This window comes from Gallus gallus, chromosome 20 (genome assembly GCF_016699485.2).
Source record: "Gallus gallus isolate bGalGal1 chromosome 20, bGalGal1.mat.broiler.GRCg7b, whole genome shotgun sequence".
Lineage (NCBI taxonomy): Eukaryota > Metazoa > Chordata > Aves > Galliformes > Phasianidae > Gallus > Gallus gallus.
The window spans coordinates 6,954,998-6,973,205 of record NC_052551.1 but is presented as its reverse complement, the minus strand read 5'-3'; the positions used below and the strand labels follow the sequence as shown (position 1 = coordinate 6,973,205).

Genomic DNA, 18,208 nt, shown 5'->3' with positions numbered 1-18,208 from the left:
AAATGGTAGATAACATATTACAGGAAGCTACTTGTCCCTCTGTGCCAGTCCTGCCCAAACAGCACAAGAGGGGAAGATAAAGCATTCCCACAACCCCTACACAGAATCGTGGAATCACAGGAGCTGAAGGGACTTTTAAAGGTCTTCTGGTCCAACCCCCCTGCAGTGAACAGGTATGTGTGCATGGGGTGTGGGGAAAGCAGCATCCCCAGGGGACCAAGCACTGCTGTGAGACAGGATCCCAAAGATTTGATCTATGGTACTGACAGGTAGGAAAAAATGTTCATTTCTCAAATCATTTTGCAAATTCCCTAGAAGAGGGGTGATGGGGCAAATCGCCCTTTTGGGGGCATTTGTTCGTCAGCCAGCAGAAAAGTCCATGCATTTTTCCTCCATGAAATAACTGCCTTTGGCTTTAGACCTGAGGTGAATGAGGCCGATGTGGAAGGTGGTGGTGTTTTGCACACCCACCCACCTTAGGAAAAGGGCTGGCCCCCAGCCTCATCTCCTACAGGAAGGGAGACCAGAGTGGGTCTGGCAGAGCCATCCCCAGGAAGAGGAGAAGTGATGCGTGTGCTTGTGGTCAGTGAGCACAGAGAGGCTGCTTAATGCCCCATGCAGCAGAGCCTGCTCCCCCCACAGCACCACGAGCTTCAGCTGAAACCCTCCCAAAGCAGCTTTCACAACAGGGAATGTAACGATGATGGAACCCAGCTGTTGCTGACGCTGACATCCAGGCTCTGCTTGGCTTTTCTAAGGAGGGCACGGCACTTAAGTTTCATTTTTGGATTGCATTTTGCTGGTTGCTTCCAGCATTTTTTCCTGGTATTCCACTATTTTCCTGCTCTTGGGCTCTCAGTAGTTCCACCACTCTGCACCATTCGTCTCAGTTCCTTCTGCACTTTTCAAAGCTTGTTACAGACCTCTGCCAAGAAACCTGATAATTTTCTTTCCCATTTAAGGGAAAGGATTTTGGACTATAAAAGAAATCTCCATTATATCTTAAGTGTTTCTACGCCGGAAAGAAAATCCCTGGAAACTAAGGGAATCCTTAAAGGGACATAATAGGAAGCACTGCAACTGAGACAGCTCATTGCATGACAGCCTTTCCCACTCGTAAGAACAAGCAGAGGACCCTGGGGCTGTGAGAACAATATAGGTTATTGTTACAACTTCTAACTCAGTTTAGGATATGAAAACCAGCATCCCTCAGCATCAGGAACTGGCCAAAACTCATGAGCCACCAAAGCTGTTGTGCCGCTCTCTGCTGGAAGCCCATTGTCCCAAATGCCATTGCTGTGACAGCTGCAGGCTTGTTTATGTGCGTGGAGGCTTTCTTTCTCACAGCCATTAGTTCGCTGTGGCCAGTCCAGCGATGTGAATCAGTCTCCTCTCCTGCTTCAAAGGATGGACAGGAGATGCCCGACTGCTGTGCAGTGTGGGTGTTTATGAAGATGTGATGCTTTTCTTTATGCAGGAAGAGGAGGCACTGCAGAGGGATACTGTCAAATCTAGGCTCAGCCTGCTTTGCTGTCATAAAATCACAGAATCATCAAGGTTGGAAAAGGCCACTTAGATCATCTAGTCCAAGCATCAACCCATCACCACCACCACATGTTGTATGGCCACGTTGTGGTCATGTGGTCATGTTGTGGTCCAGGAAGCAGTGCTTTCCACACTCTTCTGCCTGGCAGGTTAAATTCAAGTCTGTATAAACCACTGCTTATGAGCCCAGGGGAGCACATTTGTGTCATACTCTGTGCATTTCCCCTTAAGTACTTGAGGTTTAAAGTATTTCTGTGTCAATAACAACTATAATACACAGAGAGGAAGAGGGTTTGCCATGGGCTGCATTCAGGCATTTTGCTGGCTCCATAGGCTGTGGAAATAACAAACCATAAATAAAGTTTGGAGAAGCTCAGGGTACAGAAATATCAATCAAAAGGAATATCTAAAGCAAGAGCAGGTTAGATAACCTTGGAGAAGAGAGAGCAGACAGCACATTTCTGCATCCTCAGGCCTGCACTGCCCCTTGCTGACAAGCTCACCAGCCATGGAACAAGAAGTGCTGCAGAGAATGGACATCCTGGGGCTGGGAACATTCTCTCCTCTCATCCAGGCTCCCGGATCACCCCAGGCACAGCCATCTGCAGAGTGCCTTCCTGCAGTTCTACCTGAGGCTCGAGCATAATCCTTCATACTGGCAAGGAGGGTATGGAAGGGTGAACAGTGCAGGAGCAGTACCTCCATGCTGCCCTTCTGTGTCCCCTCTCTGTGGCTGGTTCCCCGGCCTCTTTCCAGACCATGTGAGTGACATGGGCAGTGTAGCAAGAGTGATGTGGAAAGATACAAATGCCTTGCAAATAAAAATGAATTGCTTCTCTCCCCATGATTTAACTGTATTGAATCTGATGCATGTCCCTGTATTAGGCTACTTGTCATTTTCCCTCCAACCATTCTCTTCGTGCAGAAGAGTGGCCTCCATTTGTCACAACAGGAGATAATGTGCCCTGGATGCCAGTGCTAACAAACAAATAACCTGCTCTCATACAGCACTGCCAGCTGGAAGTTTCAAGGCACTTTATAACCATTAACAGATTTAGCTTCACAGCCCTAATCAGGAATTTTCATCTCTATTGTAAGGGAAGTAAAGTAGGGTCTAGGAGTGAAATGAAGGGAAAGTAAGAGGAGAACCGAAGTGCTCTGGATACTGATTGCAGGTTTTCTTGGAGTGAGGGAGCTACTTCAGCAGAGGTGGGATTGGGCTTCTCAACAGGATTTATTCCCAAACTTTTCTCACACTTCCACACTAAATGATTTTCTATGCCTTTATTTCCCCAACTGCAGAAGTGACTCACTTCTCCTTATAAGAAAGTCTGGAAACAAAACAAAACAAAACGAAAAACTCACCTAGATTTCAGAAGGTTATCTCTAAAACAGATATGGACATTCAAATACCAAAAGTAGTAGCATAACAGTGATATTGTATGCACTAGGCAATGGGAGGCAGATGAGGGTGAATGGAGAAGCGTATGAAGTAGGGAGAAGCAGCACTGGGAGTCTTTTTCTCAGGTTAATCACATATACACCAGGTTCGTGGTTTAAAAATCTCATAATAGGAATTGTCACTACAGAATCCAAGAGGCACGACCAATCAAAGCAAAGGAGAGAAAGGGCTAATGAGCAGAGCTGTGTACCTCTGCTACACCTGCCTAAGCAGGTGAGCTGCATTAAGTGGTGCTAATGTACCCATTAAGTAATGCTAATGAAGATGCAGGCTCCTGCTGAGACCCATTTTCCCCTGTTGGAGGGGTGGGAGGACAGAGTGCTAAAAGGATACTTTCAGTGCTGTATTTTCTGGTTAGCAGATGCTCTATTATATAGAGATCCCTAATCAGAAATCTCTTATTATTCCTCCCATCTCTATCTGTAAATACATGTAACAATTCCAACTGCAGGCTTTCCCTTTAATGATAGGTTGTTGGTGCAAGGGCGATGCCCCAACTTGCTCCTTGCATGAAAATGTGCAGCTTCACAGAGCTCAGCTGCTCCTAGCTCAGCAAGCAGGGCCTAGAAAGCCATAACAGCCCTGCTGGGCTTATCATCACTCTCTGCTTGTCGTTTTTCTCCTGGCACCAATCCCTGCTCCTGCTTTCACGGATGATACCACCGGGAGCTGGAGGATGGTGGGAATCGTCCTACTGCTATGGAACGATGCTGCAGCTCTCCTCTCGGTGCTAGGTCTGGACCAGGTGCTTCACCCGCTGTAAATCAGCCCCGGGGCGGCAGGGCCAGGTCAGGAAAGCGTTAACCTTCCCTGCAATGCTGCATCCCAGCTCACGGTGGAGCTGCCTTCCTCTCTTCCACCCCCAACTTCCAATTCACTCCAAACAACTCCGGGACAGAATTGCAGGGAAAAGCTGGAGGTTCAGACTAGACTTGTTGATCTCCGTTTCGAGGCGGCAGAAGGAAGTACCAAAGCTTTCCTTTGTGTCTTCACCAAGAGAAGGGTGGGGGAAGGGGCCAGATGCGGCTTCGGAGTTAACGGCAGGAAGGAGCGAGGAGCCGCAGCCGAGGGAAGGCCTTGGAAAGCTTCCTGCCGAAGGATCCGATTTACCTCGCTTCCCTTCCCCCCGCCCCCCGGACTCCGTGGCCAGACGGGAGCGCGGCCGCCATCCCTCCGCCTCGAGGCTGCCCGCGGGGGGATGCGAACGGGGCCATCCCGGCTGCCCGCCCCGACGCACGATGTAGCCGCCCTCGGTCCCGCACAGCCCCGCGCCGCCTCGCTGGGAGCCCGCAGGAGGAGGTAGGTTCGGGCTGGGAGAGCGGAGCCTTCTCCCGCGCGGGGCTGCGGCCGGGAGCGGCCCCGGCGAAGGGCTGAAGGCAGCGTCGGGGTTTTGCTATCGGGGTGGGGGCACCCGGATCGATGGGGAGAAGGGCCGAGTCCCGGCGTCGTGCCGGATGAGCAGGGAGAAAGCCGTTCGTTTCTGCGCCGGGATTTCTCTTCGTGCCATCTTGTGTAAGCAACAGTGCTTGGGGCTGTTATAAGGCACTGGCTTTGCAAGAAAGGCTCGGGGGTGGTTCTTATTCCCATTTTCGTTGATTTTCCTGTTATGCAGAGGGCTGCGTGGGGTATGGGGAGGCGTCCCTGGATAGCCCAGAGAGGTATAGTGCGTCGTTAGAGTGACTGGAAATACTCGCTCTTTCTCGTTCACAGAGCTTTCCTCGGGGAAATTTGCAAGGCTGGAGTTATAAAAGCCTCTGCTCCCACCTGCCGCCTCCGCAGCTGGGCAGAGCGGGGGGCACTGCTGGCTCTGAGGAGGGAAGTTGCCCGGGTGGGTCGTGGGGGCACCCAGGGTACTGTGCCTGCTGTCCGGCAGGGCCCCACTGCTCGGGGGAGCGGCGGGTCCGAGCACACGCGGACTGTCGGTGGTGGGGCCGGCGCGCTCCTGTCCGGTCGCTCCGGGATGGGAAACAACGTATCAGCGCAGCCGTGGCTAGCGGCCGGGGGCCTTTTAGGGAGCAGCGCCCGGCGGTGCTCGGGGGAGCTCTACACCCTCCCTTTAAATCAGCAGTTCCCAGCCAGCCCTTTACCAGAAGAGGCTGCTGAAGCCGTGCCCAGCCTCCTTAGCTCCCCAGACGAGGTGACAGAACAGACAACCCTCCCGGGCAGAGCCTGGGATCCACCGGGAGAGAGGGCAGCACCCGGCCGCCGCCCGGGGGAGCTCGGCGGTAGCCGGCGCTCCGCCACGTGGGAGCGGGCGGCCTCCAGCACCGCGGGCGCGGACAGCGCCTGCCCGAGGCCGCCCGTCCGAGCGCGGCGCGGAGTGCGGTTCAGCACCGCGAGGGAGGACAGCGCCGCCGCCTCCCCCTGAGCAGATTAGCGGGGCCGGGCTGCCCCGGGCGGGGATAAGGCCGGCGGGCAGGCGGCCCGCGGGAGCGGAGGTCACCGGGCAGGGACCCATGGTTGGCTTCTCTTGCAGCTCTGGGGCATGGAGGGGAAGGAGAGGTGAGGAGAGCCGGCCCCCCGCGCACCCTGCCCCACACCGCACCTTGGAGCATCCAGCCTGAGGGGGACCAGCGATGCCTCTGGGGATGAATAAGCATGGATCTCGCTCTACTACCTCTTTGCCTCCGGACCCCACGGAGATCGTCAGGAGCAAGGCCTGCTCCCGCAGGGTCAAGCTCAATGTGGGGGGGCTGGCCCACGAGGTTCTCTGGCGGACCTTGGACAGGTTGCCACGGACCAGGCTGGGTAAGCTCAGAGACTGCAACACACACGACTCCCTCATGGAGATCTGTGATGACTACAACCTGGAGGAGAATGAGTACTTCTTTGACAGGCACCCTGGGGCATTCACCTCAATCTTGAACTTCTACCGTACTGGCAAGCTGCACATGATGGAGGAGATGTGCGCCTTGTCCTTCAGCCAAGAGCTGGACTACTGGGGGGTGGATGAGATCTACCTGGAGTCCTGCTGCCAGGCCCGCTACCATCAGAAGAAGGAGCAGATGAATGAGGAGCTGAAAAGAGAAGCTGAGACATTGAGGGAAAGGGAAGGGGAGGAATTTGATAACACTTGCTGCGCTGACAAAAGGAAAAAGCTCTGGGACCTCCTGGAGAAGCCTAACTCCTCTGTAGCGGCCAAGGTAAGACTTTCACGTTTCTTCTTAAGTCTTGTGTATGCTGGCTCGTGACTGGTGATGCTTACCAGAGGTGTTAACTTGCTACCCTTGCTTTAGTGTCTTGGCAATTGTGGCTCAATAGATGCTATGAGTAAAGGTGAGAAAGACCTCCCAAGTGTGAATGAGGCTTAATGTATATATTTTCAGTGGTTTGGAAGAGATTCAGTTTGCCCTGAGGGTAGCCTAGGCTGGACAGTGTGAAAACAGCTCCAGTGACCCCTGGGTCAGCAGATGCTGGTTGCTGTGGCTGGAGGTTAGTATACTTGTTTTTTGATGGCCTGTCTTGATGTGCTATGTAACAGAGATTTCTTGGGGCCTAAAACATCTGTATCCTACTGCTCAGCCGAAGTATTTCTTAAAAGAGGAAATCTGCTTGAACTCCTAGAGCCAGGTCTTATCAGGAAATAATGTGTTCCCTTCTAGGGGTTATTTATTTATTTATTTTGTAAAATGCATCTCATAGGTATTTGTAACACGTATTTCTAAGCTGCAGGTCTGCTAAAGCTAGCATTTAAATTTCATCATTTACCTGATTCCAGACTATTTTAAGTCTCCCTATACAGTGCTGCTGCAGCTCTGTCTCTGTCAATAGTTGAAACACTACTTACTCTGAAGTTGGTGCCAGTGCAACAGATCTATATGAAAGCATTTGGAAGATAAGATCCTTGTTAGGAAAAACCAATGTTGGAGTTGGCTCTGATAATTTAGCTGTCTCATGTTAGTCACATTCTTTAGTGAGGAAAATCTCTGCGAACACAGTGATTCAGTAACCATGGGGATAAAAGTAAAGGGGGAGAGGTTGAAAACTGCGGGATGGATAACTGGAAAGCATGAGTGACTGAGCAGTAGGGACCAAAACTTGCATTGTCTGTGTACTGACATCCAAGTAGAAAGAGGCACCAGCCACCTATGTAATCTCATGTTGAACATACATTTCCAAGTGCAAACCCCAACTCTATCCCCCTGGAAGTCTAGATTTGGAGGGCTACTAATAGGAACAGACTTTTTCTTTCCGTGTCTTTTCTCTCACTGCAGTGTTGCACGCCATGAATGAAGAACATGTGTGAAGTTTGGGGGAGGGATTTTATTAAGTCTGGAGCTAAATGGTTTATTCTGGCAGGGGAAGGGAGAGCCATGGTCTGCTGCTGAACTGATTATCACTTTTTTAATGACAAACGGAGCCCCTGAATGTCTTTTTCTCTCCAATGGCACAGATGACACTGTGCTGAATACATTAATCATTTATAAGGCTTCTTTGGCACAGTCCTGGAATCCTGAAACACAGGCCCCAGGCATTGCTGTATGTGGCACTGACTCAAAATCCATTAGAGACTGTTGATGTTCATGATTTATTGTATATGAGCAGGGGGTCGTTCTTGCCAAATAAGTGTCTTTTGTGATTTATAAATGAAATACACTCTAGCTTCATTTTCTGAGAAAATTCACGGACTAAGTGCATTCAGCATTGCAGGCTCTGGATTAATTGAAAGTGAATCTGTAATGCATTATTATCCTTCCCATTTAAAGCTACCATTCTGTGACTTGGTTACTGTAATGAAAATGGTTGCTCTGTGTTCTCAGACCTCAAATACTTCAGCAGTTCTCAAATGCAGATTTCTACCCATTTCAAGTGTAGCAAGAAAATAAGCATGATGAACAATTAGCTAACCAGGCAGGGACAGAAGAGCTGGTAAACCTATTCTTTGCCTATTTTTCTCCCTGCTGGTGGAAAGCTTTTCTCTCCTGACAGAGTACGCCCTTTGCTTTGATCACCTTCATGAGAATTCATTCCACATATTGAATAGGCTGAACACAATCTTCATCTTCTGATGGAAGAGAGCAGAGAGAGACTTGGCAGCCTGACCCACTATCTGACCTGACCAGCTGTGCCCAGGCTGCATTTTCTAAATCTGAGCCTCTGCCTGGTAGCTGAGAGAATCTGGCCAGAAGCTGTCTGTTCAGTGGAGAGCTATTGCTGAGGCTATGGGTCTCCAGGAGCTTCTGTCTCCTAAAGTCAGATTTGATTTGCTCTGCCAGGTCTGGGAGCTAAAACCCTTTCTGTAGGAAAGGAATGAAGAAAACTCTTATGAGGTTTAATGTCTGTCACTGAATAACCTAGCACATATATTTCCCCAAATTATTTTCTCTTTGCTTATTCTTTTTCGGACTTGTGCCACTCAATGCAAAAGTTTTTTGCTTTTTTTTTTTTCATGTAAATGTAGCAGATACAGGCTGCCTTCATGTTCTCTATAAGGAATCTAGAAAATGACTACAAATGCTTATTTTTCTCTAAACCAAACACAGTGTCCTAGGAAGCTATGCAACGTAGTCCAACTTCTAGGTAGATTTTCTTGCTGGCTGTCAACATTCTTTGTCTTTTAACATTTTCTGCTCGATATGTAACCAGACTCCTCCATAACAGCATACTGCAGAACTTCTCATGGTCAGACTGGGACCATTTAAACCCTAAGAGGGTGGGACTTCTTTCCTTGTTTGTTTTAAAAAGGAATCGTACATGATGTACCTCAGAGTGGAAAATGACATTAAAATAAGGAAAGAAGAATCCCCCAGACCTTAATACGTTGTATGTATATATTGCTCCATTATCTAGCAGGGATTTACCCGTATCTTTTGACTAATCAATCTGACTTTTAAACTAACCACCTCCTGGCAAGCGATGACTTAAATCCAGTGCTACATCTCATATATAACCAAAGAGAATGCTTTGATAGACTTCAGAATGCCCACTCCTTGAGAGCCTTGAGATGAAGAACCAGACAGCTGTTGAAGCCCTAGGATTGCCACCTTGTGACCCACCCTGCACCCACGCAACAGACACATGAGCCATCTCATGACCCTGCAGTCATCTTGACTTTGAGGCACTGCTGGGCTCACTTCACCCAGGGGGAAAATCCGTGCACAAAACTCAGCACTAGGGAGAAACTCCACCCCAAAGGGAAAAATAAACATATTTTTAAAGATATTTCATTTAATTGACATTTGTTTAGTACATTTTTCATTTCTCTCTTTCCAACCTTGCAAGATACTTTAAAGGATCAGTTTCTCCTGCTTCCCATATGTCCCTGAGAAATATTCACTGAAATCTTGGTGAGTGCTTCCTCCTCTTCCTGTGATCGTTGTCTTTGCATGTTCCTGCTTTATTTTTATTTTTTACCATTTTTTCCAATCTGCTTCAAGGTTTCTGTTTGTTTGTTTGTTTATTTTTCCCTGGATAGCATTCCTTCTGTGCTTTGGTTTACTCGCAAAACACATTTTTAACAATGAGGGACTTGCTGGTGCTCACTTCTGTCTAGATTTCTTCCAGATGAAGATGAGGTACAGATATTTTCTGAGATAGTTATTACATTTTGTTAGATGGATTTTTTTTTTCCTTTGTATCTTTCACAAGAAAGAAAAACAGCTCTTCAGAAGCCAAACAACTGCTGCTTTTTCTCAGGACTTATTGTCTGTGTTAGGGCAGCAGTGACTAGCAGTCCTCCAGCACTCTGGTTTGGGGGTTTATCTTCATTGTGCTTTCCCTCAGTAAGGCTAAACCCAGGCTGCTGGTTTCTGTCAGCCACAACCCAGATTTCCAGAGGAGAAGTTCCTGCCATAGCTGCTGTTCGCACTAATTGCACTAGTTAGGGCCTGTGGGTCTGTTTGCCTGGTGGGGCACTCTTGCCCCCTGGGACAGACAGCAGAGCTGTAAGTCCAGCCAGACTTCAGGGCATTCTGAAAAATCTCAAACTTCAGTTGTTCCATGCTTTCCTGTATGAGCGAAAAACCAAACCAGACCAACTCAATGCCTTAATTAGCTTATATAGTATTGGAAATCCTCTGAACACTTGGATCTTTCCAGCAGCTCTGCAAGAACATTACCCTTTTTGCCTCTGAGGAGGAAAAGAAGTCCTTCCTTCTTTTTAGCCCTTTCAAATTATTTTCCTGATCAATATTTGAGCAATTAGTTTTGCAGAGAGGGGGGGCAGGGGGAAAAGCCTGTTTGTCTTGTAGACTCCTATGCAATCTATTTTTCTCTTGCTGTCCTGAAGGCTGAGAAAAACACGATGACATCACCCACTTTGCAAAAAGCTGCTCTGCATATCTGCATGTCAAGTAGGATATGCTCTTTCTCTCTGCTCATGAGGAGCTGCTTCTCTTCATTGCCTCCACTTCTCTCTTGTTCCTGTCCTATTGGGAGCTCAGCTGCAGCAGTCCCACAGCTCTGGCAGGCTATTTCTCATCTTTCACCTTGTTCCTACTATGTCTTTGCCAGTGCAATAATATCACGTTTATCCTTGAAAACATGCAACTCCAATTCAGTAATCTTATTATGCATGCCTCTACATTTGTTGAACAGCTTTTCTCGAGCTGCCCACTGCTCTCTGCTGCTAATCTCTGGATGCATTGCTTAGGGATTGAAAAGGCTGTTCTGTAAGCTCCTTCCTTATTATTGTTGATAGTAGGGACAAAATAAGAATGATAAAACCTCTTGGAGATGTATTCGCTACATCTAGAGCATTCTTCCCCCTCATGGGCTTTCTATTCCTGGCCCTCCCTTATGGCGTGCAGTTTTCATTCATTTCTAGAAACCCGCCTGAATTAAACATTCAGCAGAGGAAACCCCTCTCCCTAGTTGTAGGGGTCACACCTTAGTGATGCCTCCTGCCTCTAGGGCTCCCACCACAGGGCAGGTGTTGACTTTGGCAGTTAAACCTGGATTGCCTGTATTTTGCTTGCAGCTCTGAGCTTCATTTTTCTGGTACAGCTACTGCCTTGGCTGTTCTGCTATATATAGGAGAATATTCTCCTTCATCCAAAGTAAACTTCTGCTTTTGGACATCTTCAAAAGCAAAGCCTCAATCCAAAGCCTTCCCTATGGGCTCAGGGATTTGCCTCTTTGGTCTATAGCTTATCGCTGGGTTTCTAGCACAGCACTGTCCTGTGGATGTACAAACAATTGCTGCTCTATATCAGTTTCATTTCATCCTGCGGCTCTTTTCTGGGCACTTGTCCTTCCAGTGAGCTTCTTATGTCTTTTGCCTGGGGAGCCCTAATTCCTATGGTCGGCTCCCTGCAGTGTCTCACCAATGACCTTTCCACAAGGTATTGCTGTGCCACCAGGTCCCAGAACTCCACTACAGCCTCCCTAAGCCCTCACTTCAGGGGAAAATGTTACTCTTGCCAGCTCAGTAATTGTCCTTTTATTCTTGTTGGCTTTAAAGAATCTCTGCTACAGGGCTTGAAAGCAAGGAGGTGCCATGGCATTGGCTTCTCAGTCTCCCACATCCCTAATGTGACACCTCATGCTATTTTCTGGCATAGATATGCCAACAAGAAGCTTATTCTAAGCTCTCCAGTTGGGGACCTCACCTATTGAGGGTGTTTTTTTTCTCTCCAGATTTATTACTGTAGCACCCTTGGATATAGGCGGACAGCTGCCTGGCACTTGCTGCCTTACTGTTTTGGATTCATCAGCTTACAATACAGACCTATATGTTTGCAGTCTCTGAAGTGTTTTTAAAAAGGGTAGTTAAAATTGTTATGCCTAGTAGTCCTTTTGATGCACATACCACGAAGTATAGTGTGCGTAAACAGATATGTAGGCACATCCTTGGGTTTTTAACTCATCTCTGACTTTCTGCTAGGAGAGCCTGGACCACGCTGTGGTTCTTTGAGCCTGGGTATCCACATCTGTATGAGAACGCCTGCCTCAGGAGGGGAGCGACAAGCTGCTATGCTCAGAATGAATTCCTCAGAGGATGTGTGCTGTAGAAGTACAGTCGATGCTATTTTTAAAGCACCAGCTCTCATTTGTACCTTTCAGAAAATCTGTCTGAGATTCATTCGCCTTGCTGCTCAGCGTTCTCCCATCCTCTCAGTTGCTCAGCCTGTGTGCAGATATGATTGAAGGTGCCAACATCAGTCAAAAATGTAGGAAATCTTGCAAGAATGGCAAATCTCTGTTTTGTTCATCTGTAACTGTGGAGTCTTAGGAATAAGGATCCTGAAGAAAAGTGCTGGGCCTGGGCTGCAGGGAATGAAGAGTGGGGTGATGCTCACAGACTGTGAGTGCAGTTTCAGTTGCTGCATTGCAAGCAAAGCTGTGGGCCAGGCGCTGGAGCTGGCTGTGCAGGGGTGCTCTACAGCTGTGTGAAAAAATCAGTTATTTCATTTTATAACGTATCTTCTTCGTTTAACAGTTTTATGGAATGGGATAAGTGTCCTTGCCGTCAGCTTGAGGGAGGAAAAGGGGTGCTTTTAGCTCTTTGTTCCTCTTGATCCTTCGGACCACACTTTCCTTCTGATTTCTCTCAGTGTGAAGCCCCCACAGAGAGGACCAACCCAACAGTACTTTTACAACAGCAGTGTTGCTATTTGTCACTGCTAATGGCAAAATATTTATGTCAAAGAAAGTTCACAGCTGATCGCTTAGTTCTTATAATAAACACAGTCAATATGATTTACTCCATGGAGATATCTGGCAGCAACAGAAAAGATGCAGTGTGGCAATGAATATGAAGCAAGACACTAATATTAGTTTTGGCCAAAGAATCTACGCACTGTCACCTCTCCTGCACTAAGGCAGAAGGAGATTGGAGATGGTGTTACCATGAACTGCCCCCATTTGTTTCCTAAGTCTGGAGGTCTGACTCCCGCAAGGGCTTGTTTGAATGAGAGGAATGGAGCCCTGACCCTGACTGATGGGACAAAACTGCTTCAAGGGCTAGGCGGGTGAATCAGTGCCGTGTAGCACCGTGTCTCACACCTATGGGCTGCCAAGAGCTCAGAGATCCCTGTCCCACGCCCTATTACTTAGCACTTTCATACCTGAGCTGCTTTAGCTTTGGCTCCCTTTATCCTTAGGATCACCTTGCCCTGGGTTCAGTCCCTGGGGCAATATCTGCACTATCATCTCCTGTTGCTCAGTTACTCAATACAGCAGAAGCAAATCTTGCAGTAAGCTTCCCCCTAAGTGTGACTGCTTTCTGACTTCTGTCTGCTGCCTGAGGTCTCTCCTGTCCCCTTTGCAGCCTGGCGCAAGCCAAGCATGTTCACCAGCAGGAGTTGGTGAGATCTTGTTCTAACTGTTAATGAAGAAATTCTACTCATTCTACAGTAAGTCCATAAGACTTTCAAGCATCCCTACACAAGCACTGTGCCTTTGTATTCACTCTGTGTAGTGCCTACCAAAATGCTAGCGTTCAAGTATCCCAGGCACACTTATGTCTTGGTCCTGCGATGCTAGATGCTTCTCTATGGGCTGAAACTCCCATTCACTGTAATGGGAGCAGATGAGTATTATAATGTCTGTGCTCATCAAGCAAAGCTCTCAGAGTGCTTTGAAAAGATGGATTACTTAAGGCCAGGACAAACCTGTGATATATGTATTATCCCCATCTTAAAGTGAAGAGGTGACAAGTGCTCAAGGTCAGAGGGAAGGTGGGGGCAGAGCTGGGGGGGGACCCTGGCTTCCCAGCGCCCTAAGGCACTGTGTGCTCCTATGGCAGAGGGGAGTGTCCAGCTGACCTGCTGTTTCCTAAAGGAACCCACTCTGCATAGGAAGGTCCTGGAAAGCTTTGATATGTTTAAGGGTTGAGTGGTTACAGAAAAAATTGAGTTTTCTCCATAAGATCCAAAAGCAGAAAGTCTGTACAAAGACATTTTCTGACTGTGGGAAAGGGACACATTCTGACTGTGGGAAGGGAATTCTGTTAAACTGTACTGTGCAGTAAGAGTGCAAGTATTAGGCTGTGTATATAATTGTATTGTGAAATGATATTGTCAAATCCAATACAGTACATATATTTATATATATGTTTGAAATTGCCCTTCCATGTTGAAGTTCCTTTGTACCCTGGACAATGAAAATGCCAGTTTTCAGTTACCTCTAAGACCCAACAAGCAGCTCCTCTTTGACAAACACAGCAAATATAACAAACAAGTCAAACATCTCTCTGCAGCAGTCATATCTTCTCAGACAAAGCGACTGCTGCCTTTGTTAGCAAGGGGATGTGCAGGACAGCAGCTGGCCAGAACTCGGGCTTTTCCTTGCTTTGGGAGCTCCTTCATCACATTTTAGGCAGCAGCCAAGAAGGATTTGGCATGGCTTACAAGGACTGAGGTCCTCAGGGCAATGACAGTCTTTTTCCCCATAGAATCTCCCAGGCTGCCCATAGTTCTCTCTTCCCAACCCAGGGCTCCAGCACTTCTCCAGCCCCTGCAGCTTTCAGTGGATTTTTACAGAGGAGAAATCCTTTGGTCTACTGCTCTCTGGGAGCAGTTCACTATCCCCTCCCTGCCCCATGCCACCTCCAGATTGACATTCAACCTCTGCATGGCCTCAAGGCCTCACAGCACTGTTATGAGCATTCCCCCTTTGCCCATTCATAAGTCTCTCCCTGGCATGACATAATCTGTGTGTGGTTTTGCTGTTTGCTGAAGTTTGCAGCTATTCTGATCCAACAATGTCCCGGCTGTGACCGCTCTGTGACATGGCCCTGAGGCGCTGGCACTGCAGTGATAGAGGGTGGCCTCAGCTCACCACCCCACATCATGCCTGCTCTGAAACCCAGGTGTCAACAAGGGAGAGCAGCAGCATAGAACACGAACCTGTGCACCTGTCTGTTGCCTGGATCTCATGTTGACAAAACGTAACATCCATCAGGCATGCCTGTAATAGAATCAGAAATCTGAAAACGTGAGCAAAGAGGGATGTCTCAGCCTCACTGCTTAAAATCTTCATGGGGGGATGGGGAGCTTTCACTCCTTGTTTTGCTAATTTGTGGATTTTTGGCAAATCTGTCTTCTGTAGCATGAAAGTCTTTTTAGAAAAGAATGGGGAAAAAAAGTGTTGTCTCTTCTCCTGTCAATGTGCCAGAAGTTTATTAATAATGCATCATAATTATACTTTGCATTTCTTAGCTCCTTTCATCTGAGGATCTTAGTGCTTCACAAACATTAATTAGGTAATCCTCGCGACTGCCTGGTGCAGTAGCTCTTATTATCAATCAACACTCGAATATAACAATGCAGAAGAAACAGTAAATGAGCAAATCTCACAGATAGAGGCAAGAGCAAACCTGGCCTGGAAAGGTACAGCATCTGGAGCTGTGGGAACCTCTGCCTACGACCGACCTGACTGCCGCCATAAGGAATGGGTTTGTTTTCAGAAAGAATAGTTTTTGTTAGGCTAGAGATTAAAAATAAATAAATGCCAGTGTTGTGGCAGCAGTGCTCCCTCCCTTTATAGATGTACCTTTTGCTCGCTGCCAGTGAGCGGAATTAAACTTGGTTAGTCAACCTGTGGTTATTCTTAGCCTCTAATCTTCGTCAGGTAGAAGTCTGATGGATCTCAGCAGTTTTGCAGCATTTAGCTGAGGAAAGCCAAGACTTTTAGGTGTGTTACCTGTTACTGTGAGGAAGGAAGGCGCACACAACAGCAGTTTTGTTTTTCAGAGCTCCTGATCTTTTCTATGGTGTATAAAAAGAGTGTCTGTGTAGTAGGTGATGTGGATTCTGTTCCCAGGAATGCTGAAGACCCTCTGGTATCTCATAGGGCTCAGCCCCTGGGTTTGCCTTTTGGAGGAGATGCCAAATGTTATGACTGGCATGCATTTTTGGTTTAGTTTGGCAAAGTTGTAGGCTTGGTGTCTGATTCCAGGGATGTCGGTTCCTATTTATTGCTACTTTGACTCTTCAAGCTAAATTTAAAGAGATGAGGTACAGAGCGTATGATTAATTTCCTTTGCTCATTTCCAAGCCCTGCCCTGACTGACGTTGTTCTTGTCAAATAGGAGTGTTTTAGGGGCAAGACCTTCCCACTGCCCAAGGTGCCAGCAGACCCAGCACTGTCTATATGCTGACACCAAGTTTCTATGCGGGGTTCAGGAGAACACAATAGGGCACTTTGTCCTGATAAGGAGATACTTCCACTAGACACAGGCTGTGCTGCATTCTAGATTGTGTTGGTTATCAGAGCTTGTTCAGCTAACTGACACGCTTGTGTTCTGTCTGTGTTTACATACAGTGTTATCCTATAGGAGTAACTTTAGACTTCCAGCAACCCCAGGGGATGATCTCATTCAATACCTGCAGCCTTGGCCAAAGCCAAGTTCAACATATAAATTCTGCCCGCTGAAATGAGACATCCATCATGCTAGGCAAATGCACGAGGTCTCACTAAGGTGATACCTGGCCTCTCGTTTGTCTCTGCTGAATACTGGGGTGGGTGTAATTCCATTATTTTTGCATGTCCATTAAGCTAAAGAACAAATTTGCTCAGGTTTCTGGTTATGAATGACCATGAATGAAACCCTCTTGACTTAGTAGTTATTTTTAAAGATGCTCTTAAGAGCTTATTGTAAAACAGCTGTGAAATACTTCTTAGTTTGCACTAGCTTCTGAGAAACTTGCTTTGTGGTCCAGATAACTTGGGCATGGAGAATACCACTTCCAGGAGTTATAGAGGTAATTTACTGAATTCATAAACTCTTTGTAGGAAGTTTCATCTTTTGTTCTGTGTTTATATGCCACTAAGTGCAATACTGTACTGACTCACAGCTCACGTATGCTACCCCAAAACAAGCCATAAATATGTTTTACAGAGAAAACAAAAACTGTTCTTGAAGGGTATGGGCTTTACTTTCCATAACTGTTAATCACATAATCAGAGTGGCTCTTTTCTTGACAGGTCAGTGCATATCAGTATGACCAAAGGTCCCCCCAAGTTTAGTGTCCTATCTAAGGCAGTAGGCAGCAATGGATGCTTAGGGAAAGAGTGAGAAACAGAACACGTTTCTCTTCCTTTGGCAGTGAAACGTCTTTACTGGTTTGGACAACAGGATCTGCACTCTGGGCTTGGTCTAGGCATAAGCTGAGTTGCTCAGTAAAGCAGACCTAAATGAGTACATCAGTCGCTGTTGGCCCCATTGATTTTGCTTTGAGTGCTCACAGTGTGCGGGTCAGACAGATGTCACAATGGAGGGCACCATGCATGGCATCCCTCACCACTGCTGGCATGCTTAAATTGGGATCCCAGACACTGGTTGGGTTCCAGGCTGGGCAGGTTGGTGGAGGCTCAACCTGTCTGCTCATCATAGATGGTGATCTTTCTAACAGTCAGCAGTGCAGACAGAGAGAGAAAGTTACTGCTTTGGCTGTCCCTGCTTGATTTACCTAAGCCTGTTGCATCAGAGGTTTTGTTGCTATAAACTAATCCTAAAGCAACTCAGAAATGACCACCCACGAGCTCTGTGCTGGTTTTGGTGGGTGAGTTTGTTGCTGATATTTTCCACACAGATGTAATTTGTGGTCTTGGTTTGTGTAGACCCAGGCAAACGTGTGCGTGCATAAAGCAAGATGAACAGTTAGTTTGTACACACATTTGCTGTGATTTAGCATGCAAATCAGGCGGTTGGAATATGTAAATGTCCCTTGCAGTTTATGCAAGCAATTACTCAATCTGCATGTGGAAAAACAGGATAATTGTGTGCAAATTAGATGTATCATTGCACAAGGTGCAGTTGTGTGTCTAAATGGTCAGCAGATCAGATCCTTTCTATCAGTAATACATTAACTTATATCCTAGGGGAAATGAAGTACTGAGCCTCCTTCTAATTTTATTCTCTTTATCCCTTTATATCAAGTCCTTAAAACAGTTTTGCACCACTTAAACCTATGCTGTCATTTCATCCCCTGTTATTATATGGAATATTTCCTTAGCATTTTTTCGGGGGAATGAGCCATAACCCTGGTAAATGGGCTCTCTCTTCCTACCCATAGAATGATCTTTTGCATCAAATAGAAAATTCCAAACCCCTCTTACAAGTCTCTTTCATCCAATAAGCATCCTTCACCACTGATCTCCATGCTGCAGTCTTTCTCAAAGTGGTTCCGGTGAGTTGGATGAGCCACAGCTTAGCTCAGTGATCTCAAATCCAGCCCTGTAGCATTGCCCCTCTCTGGTGTGTGTGCCCCCACCCAGGTAGACAGGATGAACAGAAAGTGTCAAGGTGATAGGTGA

At 47.2% G+C, this 18,208-nt stretch overlaps 1 protein-coding gene across 2 annotated transcripts in view; it reads left to right on the top strand.

Moving 5' to 3' along the window:
* Nucleotides 1-3,883: 3,883 nt before the first annotated feature.
* Nucleotides 3,884-18,208, top strand: part of KCNB1 (potassium voltage-gated channel subfamily B member 1) — a 109,137-nt gene continuing 94,812 nt past the window's right edge. Inside the window, exons 1-2 of one of the 2 annotated variants that reach the window (XM_040650946.2) lie at nucleotides 3,884-4,306; nucleotides 5,484-6,150. In XM_040650946.2, coding sequence (XP_040506880.1) covers nucleotides 5,584-6,150 — 567 coding nt within the window. In that variant the 5' untranslated portion in view covers nucleotides 3,884-4,306; nucleotides 5,484-5,583. Of the gene's footprint in view, nucleotides 4,520-5,483; nucleotides 6,151-18,208 lie in introns of both variants that reach the window. The other variant, XM_046903006.1, reaches the window with a different exon arrangement.